At 45.8% G+C, this 16,775-nt stretch overlaps 1 protein-coding gene across 4 annotated transcripts in view; it reads right to left on the bottom strand.

Annotated features, from left to right (window-relative positions):
* Window positions 1–16,775, bottom strand: part of sppl3 (signal peptide peptidase 3) — a 38,855-nt gene that overhangs the window by 13,707 nt on the left and 8,373 nt on the right. Inside the window, exons 2-7 of one of the 4 annotated variants that reach the window (XM_060050291.1) lie at window positions 7,909–7,986; window positions 7,286–7,377; window positions 5,192–5,311; window positions 2,128–2,206; window positions 1,143–1,258; window positions 421–527 (exon numbers count right to left, since the gene is read on the bottom strand). In XM_060050291.1, the coding sequence (XP_059906274.1) occupies window positions 421–527; window positions 1,143–1,258; window positions 2,128–2,206; window positions 5,192–5,311; window positions 7,286–7,377; window positions 7,909–7,986 (592 nt within the window). Of the gene's footprint in view, window positions 1–420; window positions 528–1,142; window positions 1,259–2,127; window positions 2,207–5,191; window positions 5,324–7,285; window positions 7,378–7,908; window positions 7,987–16,775 lie in introns of all 4 variants that reach the window. The other 3 variants (XM_060050292.1, XM_060050288.1, XM_060050289.1) reach the window with 3 other exon arrangements.

Here is a 16,775-nt window from a genome sequence, read left to right as displayed (position 1 = left end):
TGGGGTGGTGGAGGTAGGTGGGGGTGGAGGTGTTGATGGTAGGTGGGGTGGTGGAGGGAGGTGGGGATGGAGGTGGAGGAGGTAGGTGGGGTGGTGGTGGAGGTAGGGTGTAGGTAGGTGGGGGTGGAGGTGTTGATGGTAGGTGGGGTGGTGTAGGGAGGTGGGGTGGTGGAGGTAGGTGGGGTGGAGGTGTTGATGGTAGGTGGGGTGGTGGAGGTAGGTGGGGTGGTGGAGGTAGGTGGGGTGGAGGTGTTGATGGTAGGTGGGGTGGTGGAGGTAGGTGGGGTGGTGGTGGAGGAGGTAGGTGGGGTGGTGGAGGTAGGGTGTAGGTAGGTGGGGATGGTGGTGGAGGAGGTAGGTGGGGTGGTGGAGGTAGTAGAGGTAGGTGGGGTTGGGGTGTAGCTGGAGGACATGTCTTACCCAGAAGACGTCATAGATGAGCAGGCCAGACAGCAGCAGGCAGGACACCTTGAGACTGGGGAGCCGCACAAAGGCGATCATGGCCACGCAGAGGCCCATTGCCAGAGCTGAGGAAACAAGAACCATTGACACAATGCCTCAACACTGGGTTTAATCCTTAGGAATAAAAAATATGATTCTTTTTATTAAGGCCCAAACGGTTATGGTTGGATTCAAGAAAATAAAGCAATATATCGTTGATTATCTTTTACATGCATTCGGATGTGTTACAGAAATTGCTTTGCGATTTCTTTTGCTTCATTTCTTTTGGCTAACCCTCAACCCAAAATCGTTTGACTATATACGTTTCATTAATGTATACCTGATCCAAAAACAGGGCTACAGCAAACCGGTGAGAAGTGCAGCATGCAGTATGACCGTCATTTTTAAGCTTCGGTCAGCACCTGTTTGTTCTGAGGAATAGTCGACAGTTTCTGCTCATTTGTTCCACATTCTTTTGAGCGGTGCATCTTATCTATGGGAGTCGCCGCTTCGCCAAGCTACCGTTGAAACACAGAATCGCCTTCCCCCGGTTCCATTCATCTTTCTCCACGAAGAAACGGTGTTTTGAAGTCATTATATTGTCACCCTATCAACGCTCTTGCATGGCCCCTTCAAAGGAAGTTTTCCCTTCACTAGTGCATGCTTTTAATCAAAACACACCCACACGCCCCAACACCCACCATCCATGAGCAGCCAGTGTCCGGTGAGCACCCAGATGAGCACCAGCAGGACTGAGAGGGAGAAGGACAGGAGCTCAGCGAGGGTGAATCGCCCGCAGCACCCGAAGGAGATCCTGCAGTAGAAATGAACCCAAGAAAACATGAGTGCACCAAAGAGGCTACGAGACTCTCGCCCCGTCGACACATCACCCCCATAAACAGAAGACCATTCAACTCCTGGTCTGTAGTGAAGTGTGCAGGGCCACCCGGTCGGGGGCCTTCCTTTACATTATATTCATTAAGGACTTGCACCGGCGGCAACGTCTATCGGTTGCTTGCAGAGGGCTCAGTGAGTTTACTGCGTTGTCTAGGATACGCAGTGCGTTATTATATATCGGAGCCCGCGATCGGAACGCGCACCATAGATGAGTCGACCTTGGACCTGCCGATTTTAAATATTAAACACCGAGCGGCGCGTCCCGGAGGAGGAGCGCAGACGGGAGAGAGTGCGGGAGCTTCGGTTTCACTGCTGATCTCCATCCTCCATGCGAGTGACCTCGCAGTAAAGACCGTTTATTCACCGCTATTCCTGGGACCACCGGGTAATACAGAGGTTCAGCGGCTCCCACCGAATTAAGGGGGCGTTAAACAGCGCTGGTGCATTCCCGGTGCGTCCTTTTTGGACTTTGAACGACGGCATTTCAATGTTTGATGACGCCTTGGCTCATGCATTTTTCACCGTCTCATTGATGCGGTCGTAGGGATGCCTCGTAATGGACAATGAATCCCATTTGTGAATACAATTATATTTTCCATACACAGTAATTATTCAAATGTGGTTACATTATGTTGCATGGGAGTACAGAGCGAGGACCAACACATTAGCCTCCGGCAGATAATTGAAACATGGCGAGAAGAGGGAAATCTGAGGCACATAGAGGCAGGCAGACAGACACACACACACCCACACAGAAACACACAGATACACACACAAGATTGTCCTTACTTGTTCTGTGGTGAGCATGGCCTAGTCAGGTACTGGCACATTGGCAACAAAAGGAACGCAAATGCGATTGTTGCAAGAACTGAAGGGACAGAGAGAGGAGAGAAGCAACAGGTGAGTAGTGAACCCCTACAGAGAAGCTTAATGACTGCCGTGTCTGGGTGGATGAGTTTAGTGTCTGAATGGTAACTCCATCATCATCATCATCATCATCATCCATCTAGGTCAGTTGAGTCCCAGTCAATACCTTGCATGTCTGTACCCAACACATTCGCCTTGGATATGAGATAACTGAAATCAATAAAATAAATTGATTCAAGGTTTTTGAGGATAAAAGAAGAAGATATTATACATTTTGTGAATTCAACAAGGCAGATTCATAATTGAAATCAATTAAAGTAAATCATCCCAAATTAAACACGAATAAAACCCATTATGGCACTCCAATGAATACGCTTCTTAAATAAATCGAATTGGACCATAGTTAACTGGAATTCCTTTATGACCAATTCTCACTTTTTAATCAGGGCATTGATTTTCTAACATGCAGAAGTCTATTCCGTTCAGAACAATAAAAACACAGGAGACTAAACAATAGAAGAAAAGGTCTGATGAAAACAGTGGCGTGACAGCTCTTCCTCAGCAGCAACAGTCCTTTGGCATGGGTTGACTCTTGGCAAAGCGGCCGATCATGTCAATGCAAAAACTAAAAATGTGCATATTTGCAAACCGCATATAGAAGGTTAGGTTACATCCTAGTCAAATATGTTATCCCAGGGATAAAATAAAAATATACATGCGTGGGTGGGAGACGTCCCTCAGTCTGAACCACCTGTTAAAGCTTCAGTCCAGGTAACGGTAGGCAAACAGCCAAATAATCAGACATGGGATGACTGAATTATCCTTCGTAAGTTCCACCTACTAAAAACCACTGGTAATTAAACTAAGTAATTTGATAAACATGAATAGAACAGGTAGCCACCTTTTATCCTTTTACAGCGATACATCCCACACTATAGCGGCGTGTGATTTCTTTAAATAATTTATAGCGCCAGTTCTTCCATGCAATTTCATAAAAACTACACTGGATATTCAAACCAACCTGTTGTGCAGGCCTACTCTTATACTAGGGAGGCAGTGGGTCTTCGGATCCTTAAGGGCTGCACTGAAGCTCTGCCCCAACCGGGTTGGACTCGTACCGATGAGTGGACCTGAGAGCCAATGGCGTCCACGAACCATCCTACAGAACTTACTTTACTATCTGCTTGATTGAAGTAGACTGAAGTACACTGTGGAAATGACAAACAATCCGTTGATAACCTGATTCTGCAGCAGTGGCATCAGCCAGCTCCGATTCGGGGAGGGGGAAGATAAACTTTCAATTGACTCTATTTTTAAACTTTAGTTGTATTCGTTTAGAAACCCTAACGAATATTCAAAGCTTGAAATTATGTATCCGGGCCAGCCCTGCACTGATGGCTGTGTTTAAGCCTCATTACAGGCACTCCCGCTCTCCCTCCACCAGAGCCCCGTCCTGCCGGGGCCCTGAGACGGCCCACATGCAGCGGCCCTCCAATCCACCGTGTCTCCCCCTCTCTGCAGCTCCATCGCCTGGAGGTAGAGGCCTCTCACCGAGATGAAGACGCCGACGCACGCTCCCTCAAGGCGCTTCAAACTATTTGAAACCACACGCGCACGCACAGACACATGCAGTCACGCTCGCCCTCTTCTAAGGATGACTCCTTGAATAGCTTGTGGACGCCGACATCATCCGTATTAACTTGGGATCGTCATGCCCTACCCCCAAACTCTTCCCCGCGTCAGATCACGCGCTCGCTGCTCTTGATTCTTTTTAACAGCCTTGGTTGGCATGTGCACGAGGGAAAAGTGTCCCTGGCTCCTCCTCCTTTCATTTTCCATCTGTCCATATAAATATATATGCAATTGGTTGGATTATTTTCAACCAGAGTATCTTTCAATACCGTGGTTGCCTACATCGTATCTTGAGCAGGGGTGGCATGGCCCCCCAAGCCCGACCGAGGTATTTCCAGGGGCAACGGGCAACGGTGGGCCAGGGCCACAACAAGCACCAGGCCTGCACCAGGTCCACAACAAGCACCAGGCCTGCACCAGGTCCACAACAAGCACCAGGCCTGCACCATGTCCACAACAAGCACCGCCCTGCAGAAGGTCGCCCAGGCCTGCTATACTCCCGGCCCACATGACTCATCTCCAGGTACAGTATGGGCGTTGTAACACTAAAAACTCGTGACGTTATCCGTCTCATCTTGTTGATGGGCGACTTCTACACAACGCCTTTGTATCTTTTGTTCTTTGCAGGGGACGATTGGGATCTCCAAAACACAGAGGGTATGATAACGGCCCAGCACTGTAGAGGCGCTGGCGTCGGAGTCTTGTCCTGCATGGCCGCGTCTCAGAGAGTGACTGTACGACAGAGTCTTATCCTCCAAGGCCAGCTTTAGAAAACTCCACCTCAGCCAATTTTTCTTTGAGCTACTCCCCCATTTTAAAGGTTCCTCCGCTGAATGACAGCTTTAGTAATGGTCTTTTTTTTCCCTTCGCCGCGTTCCGCTTTTTTCTTTTACAAATGAAACATTCCCGACACACTCCTGCGGTCTTACTCATGGGAGTGGAAGCTTCTGAGAGCGGCGGGAAGATTCCCTTTGTCCGCGTGCCCGTCCGTCCGTCAGTCAGTCACTTTCTGGCTGCGGCAAGTTCTACAAAGTTCTGCTCCGCCTGTCATGGCGGGCTCCTGATCCTCCAACACGACGGCTCATGCTCAACTTATTCTCCAGCCTCCACGCTGAATTGAAGGCAGCGACTCCCCATTTAAATGAGCACCCCACTTACTGCTAATTTTCCTCACACTTTGAGAAGTGGTCATGGGTGATGGGAGAACAGATGCAGAACCAAAGGAAACGGCGTTCACAGTCAATCGGTTCAACATCTTGTCGTTGAGGTTGAGTGCATGTGCTATTCTTGTAGTCGGGTGTAAACGTAATGCGTAAATCCTATGTGTTGAGGTGCAAGTGAGTGTGTGTGTTACCTGCAGTGCAGATGGTGAAGACCACCTGTACCGAGTCGAAGAAGAAGAACATGACGAGCAGAGACACCGAGGCTCCTATGGGCAGGAACAGAGCCTGCGTGGAGTCGATGGTCTGAATACCTGGGAAAATGCCAGGAAACACCGAACGCACACACACACAGTGAGACAGAAACTCAAACCCCCGGTCCAGTCATCCAGCGGCAGGATGTGGATCATTTTGACGATTTGGTGATTAATCGCTCGCAGCTCTCTGCTTGACATTGTTGTAAAATGTATAGTTTAATTAAGTCTTTGATACTTGTTAAACTGCTCATCACTTTGGAATCTATAATGAGGCACCGTCACTATTCATGACCTTCTATAGACTACATAACTAATAACAATATAAAAACAAATCAATCCTAGATAATTGTTTGCTGGAATCGAAAGTGAAGGTCGTGGTGGGGTGCACCCTGATGACCTGTATCCCCCAGCACATTAACCAACGCTGTGTGATTCTATACACCAGCACAGCACATAGACAGCCTGGGTGTATATAGTGCTATACACATACACGCATAGGTATATAGTGTCTATGCCCGTTTGTCTTTAGTCGGATCATATAAGTCACAAATAGTTATGAATATAGATGCATAAATATAGTGATTTAGGTATATATATATATGGCATTTTTACCACTATACAATACTGGCCCGGCTCGGCACGGCAGCCCAGCGCGACTGGGATTTACATTTCCATTACAACTGGGCGTCCCGCTTGAAGCCCAGTTACTTGCACGAGTGTCTTTAACTGATAACTCGCTTATCTTGTTTCGATGACACAACTCACTCTTATTGCCTTGGTTATATATTATAGCCTACAATAAAAAAAGGATTAATAAGTTCAAGACGCTGGTTTCAGGCGGACGGCGCCACACAGCGATATCCACGATGATGATGCGAACTTGACGTTCAAAATTCCCTATTTTGTTCCCTATCTCAATGGCTCACCGAGATCCGGTTTATACATTCCGATATGAGTCCTGATATGTAATGCCCTTGAAATTAGTCAACAGCGATCTAATGGGAGAAATATTATCTAATGCCAGTCATTATACCCAGACTTATCTGAATTAAATCGGACCCATATCAACAAGGTTTCATGGAGAAGTTACATTCTACGATTCATAAACCAACATAATAAAAATTGTGCTTCATGGAAAGCATATGCGGTAAACTCCATGGCTATGTAATCAATAATTATGATTTCTTTGAGTGTATAGTATGCAAAGTAGTAGGTTTTGCAAGAGAAAATCGCCAAGCTAACATCACCGAGTTGTGCTTCCATTAAACCATCATTACTGCAGTTATGGGAACGAAAAAAGAATAAGAATCAAGCTATTGAGAACTCTAGCCAAACTCTTCCTGTATGGCAATGCGTCTCATACACAAGAACATACTGTTTGTCGTATTTCTATAGGTCTATATTCCTAGACTGCCAATACTTCCGGCGATTTCGGTTCGCCCTGCAGAAGGGTCTGGAGAAGAGCAATATTTTTTCTTCTTTCCTCTAGTATCAATACGTTTATTGCGGGAGCCAATCACCAAGCTGGCTTTTCCCCCTGGTGCGCTATTGGCTGGTTTAACACATTGACGACAGGGAAGCGACGGCAAGCAGCCAATTGCATACAGAGTCATTTGAACAAGGCCCGTTGATCACGCCTCTTGTGCTGAAGAAAATGACGAAGCTTCCCAAGAGCAACGTGCAATCTACGATTGCGCTTGGTCTGGCAATAGCCAGGCTACTATAATCCTACAATTTGAGCCAACTTCTCGCTCCGAACATCAACCAGGGCTGAAGTCACCGAGCCCACTTGGAGGTAATGCGGGGGCAATTTGGCCCAAGGTCCATCTACGGCGCGGTACAGTACGGCACGGCACGCTTAAACTGGTAGTGGAAACGCAAATAAGCCCGGCACGTTATGGCAAAAAAGTGCCAATGGAAAAACACTAATAGTGTCTACGCCTGTAGCTATTTTGAGATTGATTATATCTACAAATACCGCTGGTGATTTAGGTGTAGAAATGGTGTCTGATGCCTGTTCATATAACTCACTGTTGTTTGTGCCTCCATTGTTGAAGGTTCCTGGTGCGGTTGGGTTTCCATCCTTATCCTTCTCCTGGTTCTCACAGTCCATGTTTAATGACCTGCCAAACCCACACACACAGAAACGCATTAAAAGGGTGTAAAAAGTGGAATTATTTCAATTTTATAGTAAACCAGACCAACTTGATTGCACACACTGTGTTCATACTATATTACCGGTTTACAAAAGGGATAATTTGTTTTTGACTGCCCATTTATTACCAACAAATAAGGGAGTTTCCAGTTTCCACAAGCAATCAAAACCATTCCATTGTCTATGTGTGAGGCGTTGCCAAATGGAAATGTTTCGGCAAACTTTAATAAAGACAGTGCGTAGTTCACTAAACAAACACCTTAATAACCACTTCCTGGTGTTTTCACAACACCGGGGCCTATACTTAACACAGGGGTCTTCTGCCCTCCACCAAAACTAATTACGTTATACAGCCCTGGTAGACTAGCATTCAGCTCTACCATCTGCTGGGAGAGGGGGCCCTCAACAAACATTTAAACTTGAAAAGCAGGAAACTAACTTTAGCATGCAAGGCTATGTATAAATGTGAGTATGTTCTCCGTGACCTGTGGGCACCCACCTGAAGCTGCCATAAACTATTAGGAGGATGGAGATGAGGAACGTAGAAACCTGGCTTGAGTCCACCAGGGAGTATGCCCTTAGGAGGAAAGGAAACACATATTAACACACGCAACCGCTTAAGACAGAGAATCGTTTGAGGGAAATCATTGCTCTTGCATCAAGTAAAATACACAGTACACAACTATTTATACAGCATATTTGCCTCAGAATAGAATGAGTTGCTGGTATTTTTCGGTTTCAGAACCTTTTGAGATTGAATCTAGTGCGTTGCACACGGATAAGATCTGGAGCTGATTGTGACGAACGCTTGAACGTTTTGGAAAACAGAATCAAAGTGTGAACTCAGATTCTGATGGTGTCACCAGGCCATGTTTTGGGCCTCCATCCAATGTTCTAGTAGTTTTACGCAGACTAAATATTAGGCCTGAGGGCGGCCGTGATATTGAGGTGTTAGGTGGAAAAAATATACAGTACATCCTCTGGTCAAACCAGAGGTGTTGCACCACAGCTATATAAAGTAGCAGCATCCCGCCATACTAATAACACACAGACAAGCTTTTTATCGCTGCAAAGGTGTTCTCACTGGGCCTAAGAGTATGCAAAGTACAATGTTTCAGCGTTCTCTCTGATTCCAATGGAAAACCCTGGTGGGACTGAATTAAAGAGAACACATAGAAGTTAAGGAACATGTTCATCTTGATGAATTTTTATAGTTGCACGATACATCCAAATAAGAAATTACCATAGTTTTACTATTGTTAATAGTTCCTTCTCAGATTTCTTGCCAAGTAATCCCTGCCGCTAAAGATACAATGTGCATTTGAAGTGATCGTTTTTATTGCGCATGTTAAAGCACTTTGTAAACATTCATTTTAAAAGCTGCAATACAAATAAAGGTGTATTATCGTCATAATCAAAATGGTGGGCAGTCCGATTATTACAAAACAAATGAAAGTATTAGCAGCATAGAAATTTGGGTTGGGCTTCACTTCACTCGACGACACCTGCTCCTCACACCTGCTGTCACGGCTGATACACCATCCTAAGCTTGCGGATTAAAGCTGTGGTCGATGTGCATGGAACACCTAATGGAAAAAATGAAAGCTGAAACTCTTGAGGGACTATTGGGCTGAAATGAGCAGCGTGGGTAGAGAGTTTGGTGTTAATAAAAAGGGACAGAGTTTGAGATACCAATCCATTGATAAAAGAAAATCATTACACAAAATAATTGCCGTGCGCCGAATCAATTCTACCCTGCGTATGCTATTCGGTTGTGTGGCGGTAGTTTCATGTTGGTGGACTACAGCTCAGCTGTTTACTACAGCAGCCATCAAGATAAGGTCTCTTCTCCCACCAATAAAAGGTATACTTCCTCCTCGTACTCTGCCAACGACACATGCTCATTTCCTTATAAGAATCTTAGCGCAATGCTCACCCCGAGAAGGGATATTCCCCTTAACAAGAGAATCTTTTAATTTCCATTTTCTGAATGCTAGAAATTAGGGATGGGTCAGAACAGTCCAAATATTTGACCGGGGGTCAAAGCAGATTCTTTAAATTTGGACCTTTAAAGAAACGTTCCCACTCAAATAATCACGAATTAAGGAGAGAACTGGATTTGTTTCTGTCAATTCCCCATTAGTTATTTCATTATTAATCAGGGACAGAAAACACAATACACCCAAGTATTAATATATGTACATACACCAAAAACCAACAGCACCAGTATGCTATGCTTCTTGAACGCATCATGCAAGTTACCTAGTTAGTTTACAGAGTGTCTACCTATTCTGTTGGTAAGTAGGCTAACTAATGTCAAAGTCCCACAAAGGATCCACCTGGGCACCCTTCAGGAAAAGACAAGACAATGTAAATAGAGTTGTGGGGCCTCTGCAGATGGGCTGAATAGAGCTGGCGGGCGCTATGGGGGCGTTACTTCAGTCAGAGCTCACAGAGGCGAGCTTCTGATTAGAAATGTTTATTGGAGGAAGAATCTTGTTCTAAGGGGGAATATGATACATTAACATGTTTAGAAAAAATAAGTAATAACACACAAGCAATTGCCTTTTCAACAAGCACAGACATGAGCCACAAAACCTGTATATTAATGTCCCCGTATTTGGAGCCGTCAATAAGAAAACTGAACTATGAAGGGGGCTTAATAACCAAAACAACAGGCTTATATATCCCGCCTAGCTAGTAGCAAAGATAATCAGCAAAGACATTTAACGAATCTCACTAGTGGAGAAAAAATGACTGGCAGGGATTTACATAAACGGTCACCAGGGTGGGTAGCAGCAGTGAACAAGCACAGACCTACATAAATACTTTACCAACATCTGTCATTTACACACTCAAATTCCCAGAAATGGCAGAAAGTAAGGCAGACAACCCGCCATAGATTGACTGTTCTAATCAGACGGATCCTCAATTCCCCTTAGAAGGGCAACTGACCTTTTTATAGTCAAACTCAATTAAATGTGCAATACTATTCATTCTACATGGAGCATGGTGCGTTGAAGACAGTCAGGGATTTATTGCCAATGATCCAGTGCTGCATTTGTGAATGTCGGCACACGTTGAATACTGGATTATTTGTATGACAAAAAATAAAATAAGCCTACACAATGCGAGTTATTCACATGCTGCCGTACATTAGCATTGGTATAGTATAATGTGTTAAAAAATTAAAACAGCGTAAATTAGATGGCTCTCTGCACAAAGAACAACAACCATGAAGAGCCTCAGCTAGCGAATGGCCGGACACACGTCTTTCAGTCACTACCTCTCAAAGAGAAGGCTTCAGTCCGGTGCTCCTACATGTACCATGCCCCCCCCTAACCCCCCCCCCCATCACTCCATCCCGCCTCATTACCGTCTGTGCGAGTGACAGCCAGCTTTGGTTCCACAATGTTTGGGTTTCCAGCCGTGGCCTGGCCTCCGATCCCCCCTGCTGGGGAGTCGTGTCCAAAGGCGGCCGGTGCTGGCTGCCGGCCCGGATGCCTGGCAGCCCCCCCCCCCGCGGCCTGCGGGCCTCACATCCCGGTGACCTGCCACTGGACATGCTTCCTGATCGGCCTTGCAGCCTGGCCGTGTCGTACCATACGCGTGTAGTCAAGGGTACCGCTCTACTGTTATTTTTAAGCATTATTTTAGCATTGAGACGTTTATACGAGTGTGTGACGTGAACGATACTCCTGGTGTGAACGCACCTCAACAGTTGCCTGCCGGCTTGGCACGCACCCTTTGTAGATTTGCTGGCAGACACAGCTGCCAGTTCCTACGCTCTGGCTTCGACCTACCACTATAGGGAAAGACCAACCTCTGATGAATAGAACCATGTTGGTCCACAGTCTCCACCTGGGCAAGTTGGCCCCACCACGAGACACTGTGGCGGAGACAACGGCCAACTCCTATGCCCTACTTATTTAACAGGCCACCATGTGCTTTACCACATTTACAACATTAACACAACCCGGTGCATTTGCAATAAGATAGCTTAAGCAGCACCACACACCGACGGGAGCCGATTCGGATTGTCACAATATGAAAAATGAATTAGTTATAACGTGAGATAATTAGCAGAAGAAGCAAATTCAGGACCAATTAATTTGTCATGACTTGTAAACAACCCCTAACTTTTAAAACCGTCTGCAAACTTTTCATTTTGTGATTAACCCTTTGCAAGCTCCAAGCGTTTTCTTGGGGTGGGTGATGTTGTGGGAGTCTGAGTCGATGTGGGGAGGTGGGGGTGGAGGTGTGCGTCTGAAGGTTAGGGAGTGTGGATAAAGGTGGGGGAATGTGGGTGAGGGATTGTGGGTGAGGGAGGGAGAGTAAAGGTGGGGAGTGTGGGTGAAGGTGGGAGAGTGTGGGTGAGGGTAGGAGAGTGGTTGAGGGAGGGAGAGTGTGGGTGAGGGGAGGAGTGTGGGTGAGGGGAGGAGAGTGTGGGTGAGGGGAGGAGAGTGTGGGTGAGGGTAGGAGAGTGTGGGTGAGGGGAGGAGAGTGTGGGTGAGGGAGGGAGAGTGGGTGAGGGTAGGAGAGTGGGTGAGGGTAGGAGAGTGTGGGTGAGGGTAGGAAGAGTGTGGGTGAGGGTAGGGAGAGTGTGGGTGAGGGAGGGAGAGTGTGGGTGAGGGTAGGAGAGTGTGGGTGAGGGAGGGAGAGTGTGGGTGAGGGTAGGAGAGTGTGGGTGAGGGAGGGAGAGTGTGGGTGAGGGGAGGAGAGTGTGGGTGAGGGAGGGAGAGTGTGGGTGAGGGAGGGAGAGTGTGGGTGAGGGAGGGAGAGTGTGGGTGAGGGAGGGAGAGTGTGGGTGAGGGAGGGAGAGTGTGTGAGGCAGTGTGGGTAAAGGCAGGGGAACTGGACACAAGGCTGACATTGTGCAGTTCCATCCCCAGAGGAGACGATTTGACCTCAGCTTCTGACCCGACCCGTCTCGTGTCTCTCTCAGGGCAATGGGTGTGGAATGCGGTATGGGTCGAGGCCAACACCCAAGCTCACCCCCCCCACCAAATAACAGTAAAGCCCCCGTCATCGTCCACATTATCTACATCACCAACCAGCCTCCAGGGATAAAAATACCAAACCTACGTCTACCATGGAGCTAGTCAGACCATACCCGGGAGGAGTGGATACAATGGTCATGATCAATGTACCCAGTGTAGTATAGCTTGGACTACATATTAGACGTAAGGCACGGAAAGAGACGCACACGGAGCCGTTAACATGTTTAAAATAGTAAGGCAATAGGCAAATACAATTCGATTTGGTGACAGATTAAATCTCACAGCAATTCGCAGGGTTGAAGTTATTCCATTTCCTTGGGGCTGGATAATTATAACCTGCGGCTATTATTATTTTTATTCTAATAATAATAAGTCGACAACTATACAAGGAAACCTATCCTACACCAGACCATGCCGCTGCTCTGCTTCCCTGCAGTGAATCCCGTTCCCTTTAGATGCTTGGCTGCCTGTTGCTGATCTGTGATGGGGTTGGGCCTTCACTTAAGGAAATGTAGACGTAATAAAGTAGGCAAAGAAGAGCGCCAATTTCGTTCATTCATTCAGAGGTTAAGACGTCACATAATGTAGATCACAGGAGAAACAGAACACCAAGAAAATGTAACTCCATGTCATGTGATCCATTTGCACGTTGGATTTGTTCACATCCACACATTGGCAGTGAGTCATAAAAATGAGTCGTTGGTGGCTTTCCTTCTTTTTTAGGTAACTAGAGAAATTGTTATGTTAACTGATATTAAACCAAAGCAACTAGGATTTATCTGTATTTATGTATAATATAATAAGAAGGAAGCAGAGAGAAAATTAATTAAGGGCCAAGCCTGTTCTGCTACACTGCTTGTTAACTACTCCAGTTAGGGTAAGTAGTGACTCAGGTAAAAGGTGAGGAGGGGGTTGAAACAACAAAAAAATATCCCTGCACTGCAGGCTCATTGCAGATTCAACATTTCAAAAGGCAACCTACGTGTATTCTACTAAAGGCCTTTCACACATGCACCGAGAGACGGACGTCCGGTTAATCCCGGGGGGCTGTATGTGTGAACAGAAGTGGCAGAATCCACCCCTCCGGTGTTTTATCGACCAGGCCCCTAGTGTAAAGTCTGGAGAATCTGAGAATACACAACGAGCAAGTGGGCAGGTTGCTAACCACTGGTTTCACTGGGCCGAAACAGGGGGAATACAAAGGGTGAAGAAAATAGAAAAAAAATAACCAACTGGAAAGACGAGGGATCCTGAATTTCTTGTCGTAAGGGACGACCCTGAAACCCACACAGACAGATACAAGGAACGGCAAGAGACTGTTATTCATGACTACGATGTGCTGCAAACAAAAATACTGCAACATCCGTTGCATGTCTTTTGCATCACGTCTTACCTCCTACACGCTTCAATAGTGTTGCACGGTATACTGATACTTGGTCTGTCTGAATCAAAAATACCCTGCCATTTAAAATGATACAATGCTCCATTTTATTAGTACCGTTACTTTAAAGATCTCCTATTATACTACTTTTCTGGTCTTAATTTCTTATTAATTACTCCTATTAGAGAAACCTGACACGAATCACAGCACAAAAAACGATGTAGATTTTCAAAAAAAATCTTCCTCTCATCTGGGCGCTTTCAGCATTCTCTGTCAACACTCGGCTTCGTCCTTCTCCGCCCCCTCGCCCCCATCTTGCCAACCCCACTCCGTTGTGATTGGTTACCTTCTGGAAGAGCATGAACTTGCAGCATTACCATACATGGAAAATCAGGATTGTTCTACGTAGATAAGGGTGCACTCACACTAGGCCATCTGGCCGTGGCCGTTTTCACACCTAACCGTGCTCAAAACTGCCAGTGTGAGTGTGGCCAGCCTGGCCAGGCCAGGCCAACTTGGCCACTTGAGAGAGGTGTACTGCTACGATACGGGCCGCCCCGGTACAGATGCTAATGAGCCGACACGCACACACGCACGGCTACGCAACCTGAGCTGGATGACGTATAGAGCCCGACCGATATAGAATTTTTAAGGCCGATACCGATACGAATATTTTGTGATTTAAAAATCCGATATGCCGATATATCGGCCGATATATATATATAAATATATATATATTAAAAAAGAAATCCAGAAACGTGCAACAAAACAAACACATTTCCCCAACATTGGTTATTTGTGGTTATCCTTTAAATCCTTTTCACTCTCAGCTAACACGTAACACAACAGCAAAACTGGACATGGTAGTCATGAATTAAGTCATGCTTATCGACTTTAGAGAATTGATGGGGATGTTCTTTAAATTGTTATTCAAGCAATGTATGCCTCGTGACTTTTGCCAACTTACCATGAACACACTTGCACACATGAACAACACCGATGATCTCCGTCATTCACTCTGCCTAACTCTGGCAGAATCAGCGGGTTTGGGCGACAAATTATTATTATTATTATTATTTTTTTAATATTCATTTATCGGCCATTATAAATGCCGATACCGAATAGTTTGAAAAATGCCTAATATCGGCCGATAATATCGGCCTGCCGATATATCGGTCGGGCTTTAGTCCATGCGACGACCATGGACATAATAAAGGCGACGAGCCTTCTTTCCCATTAAACGGTAAACATGGCGTCAAGCGGTTCAACTGTTGGTTCACGTTGGTCCCATAGAGAAGTCGAGTGTCCGTCAAAGTACGAACTGTGTTCTCTGTGTTGTTGTCCATTGTTGTTAAAACTCTGACTGGCGGCAGACTTTATTATGGTCCATGCAGCGGACGATAGGTGATGACGCGTTACGACGTGATGACGTATGTACAAGAGCCTACTGTGGCCAGGCCACAGTTGCGACTAGGGATGGGCATTTGAAGAAATTTTCTTGATCGAGCATCGCTAGAGTTATCGATCAATTATCGATTAATCATTAACTTTTTTCTATGTTTTTTTTCTAATGTTTTTATCAATGAAATCTTTATTCCAACAATAATGTATGGGCCAAAATTAATACAATACAGTTAACTTGAAGACCTACAACTGTTTAACAGTTTTAAAATAATAAATACAGGCATTATAGGTTATAGGCCTATGCGGCGCTCGTAAAGTCCGAACAATGCGCCTACAGGCGCTCTTAAAGGTTTGGAAACGATTCAACAAGACTAAATCTGTAGCCTATTCCAATTACAATAAGTAGCGAACTTATCGGACAACAATAATCAAACAAAGGCAGTAGGCTAAAAGTGGGCATTAAACTGTATAACTGTTATGAAAAAAAAGGGGGGGGAAAGGCCGACATATAATGCCTGCAGCCGGCGCGCGGAAAAGGCTCGCAACAAAAAGATGAGCCACCCATTTACAAACAATTGCATGAACTAGTCTATCTAAAAGCAATACCTTATTGAACATATATAAGGCTGGACTTGTTGCTAAAATATCACAGTTTTGGCAAAATGTAACGACTCCAAGAGGCACCAAGCGGAGCGAGAGTCAACACATTAAGAAAGAAAAGAGCGACTCACATACGGTGGTGACTGTCGTCCATAGCATACAGTAACTCCAGCCTACATATTTTTGTTTAGGAATATAAGCATGTTAACATGCTCGGGGGTCAGACGCGAACGCAGCCTTGTAACTGTCAGTCCAGCAGCAGAAAACACCCGCTCTGACGGGACCGAAGTTGCGGGGATGCAGAGGTATTGTCGCGCTAACTTTGACAGCCTGGGGAACCTTCTTCCATTCACTTTCCACCAGTCGGCAGGGTTATATTAAATTAAATGCTTCAAGACTCACAGTATGCAACACAACGTCCTTTTAATCGATAACAATATAAATTGATCGACGCATTTCTTAACGATCAATTATCGAGCATCGATTAATTATGCCCATCCCTAGTTGCGACGGCCAACGGCCACGGCCAGGTGGCCTAGTGTGAATGCAGGCCAGAGAACAATGGGGCCAGTTGAGCACGGTTAGGTGTGAAAACGGCCAACGGCCACGGCCAGATGGCCTAGTGTGAGTGCACCCTAAATCTCGGAAATTTGAACAATAGAATCGCGACCGACGTCCCTAGTGTTTAGGGCTCTGCACATCCACCCCAGACGGTCAGCAGGGAATACGTCTAAATGCATGCACGTCATTATTTGACACTTTAGCATGGTTAAACATGACTATGAATCATTATAACAACGTTTATCATAAAGGTCGAAAAGCATAATTGGTGCTCTTTGTCTTAAGCTGCATTTCCTATAAGTTGCTTCGATGTGTGACTGCGGGACAGTGTGTGTGCTTTGTATCCACTCCCTGCAGGCACTGTGGGCTTGTCATCAGTTATTATTTCCTCTCACATGCATGCTAGTGTGCATTTCAGAA

The sequence above is a fragment of the Gadus macrocephalus genome, chromosome 4 (genome assembly GCF_031168955.1).
Source record: "Gadus macrocephalus chromosome 4, ASM3116895v1".
In the NCBI taxonomy this organism is placed as follows: domain Eukaryota; kingdom Metazoa; phylum Chordata; class Actinopteri; order Gadiformes; family Gadidae; genus Gadus; species Gadus macrocephalus.
The sequence above is the reverse complement of the archived record's forward strand: the minus strand, read 5'-3'. Positions and strand labels throughout refer to the sequence as shown.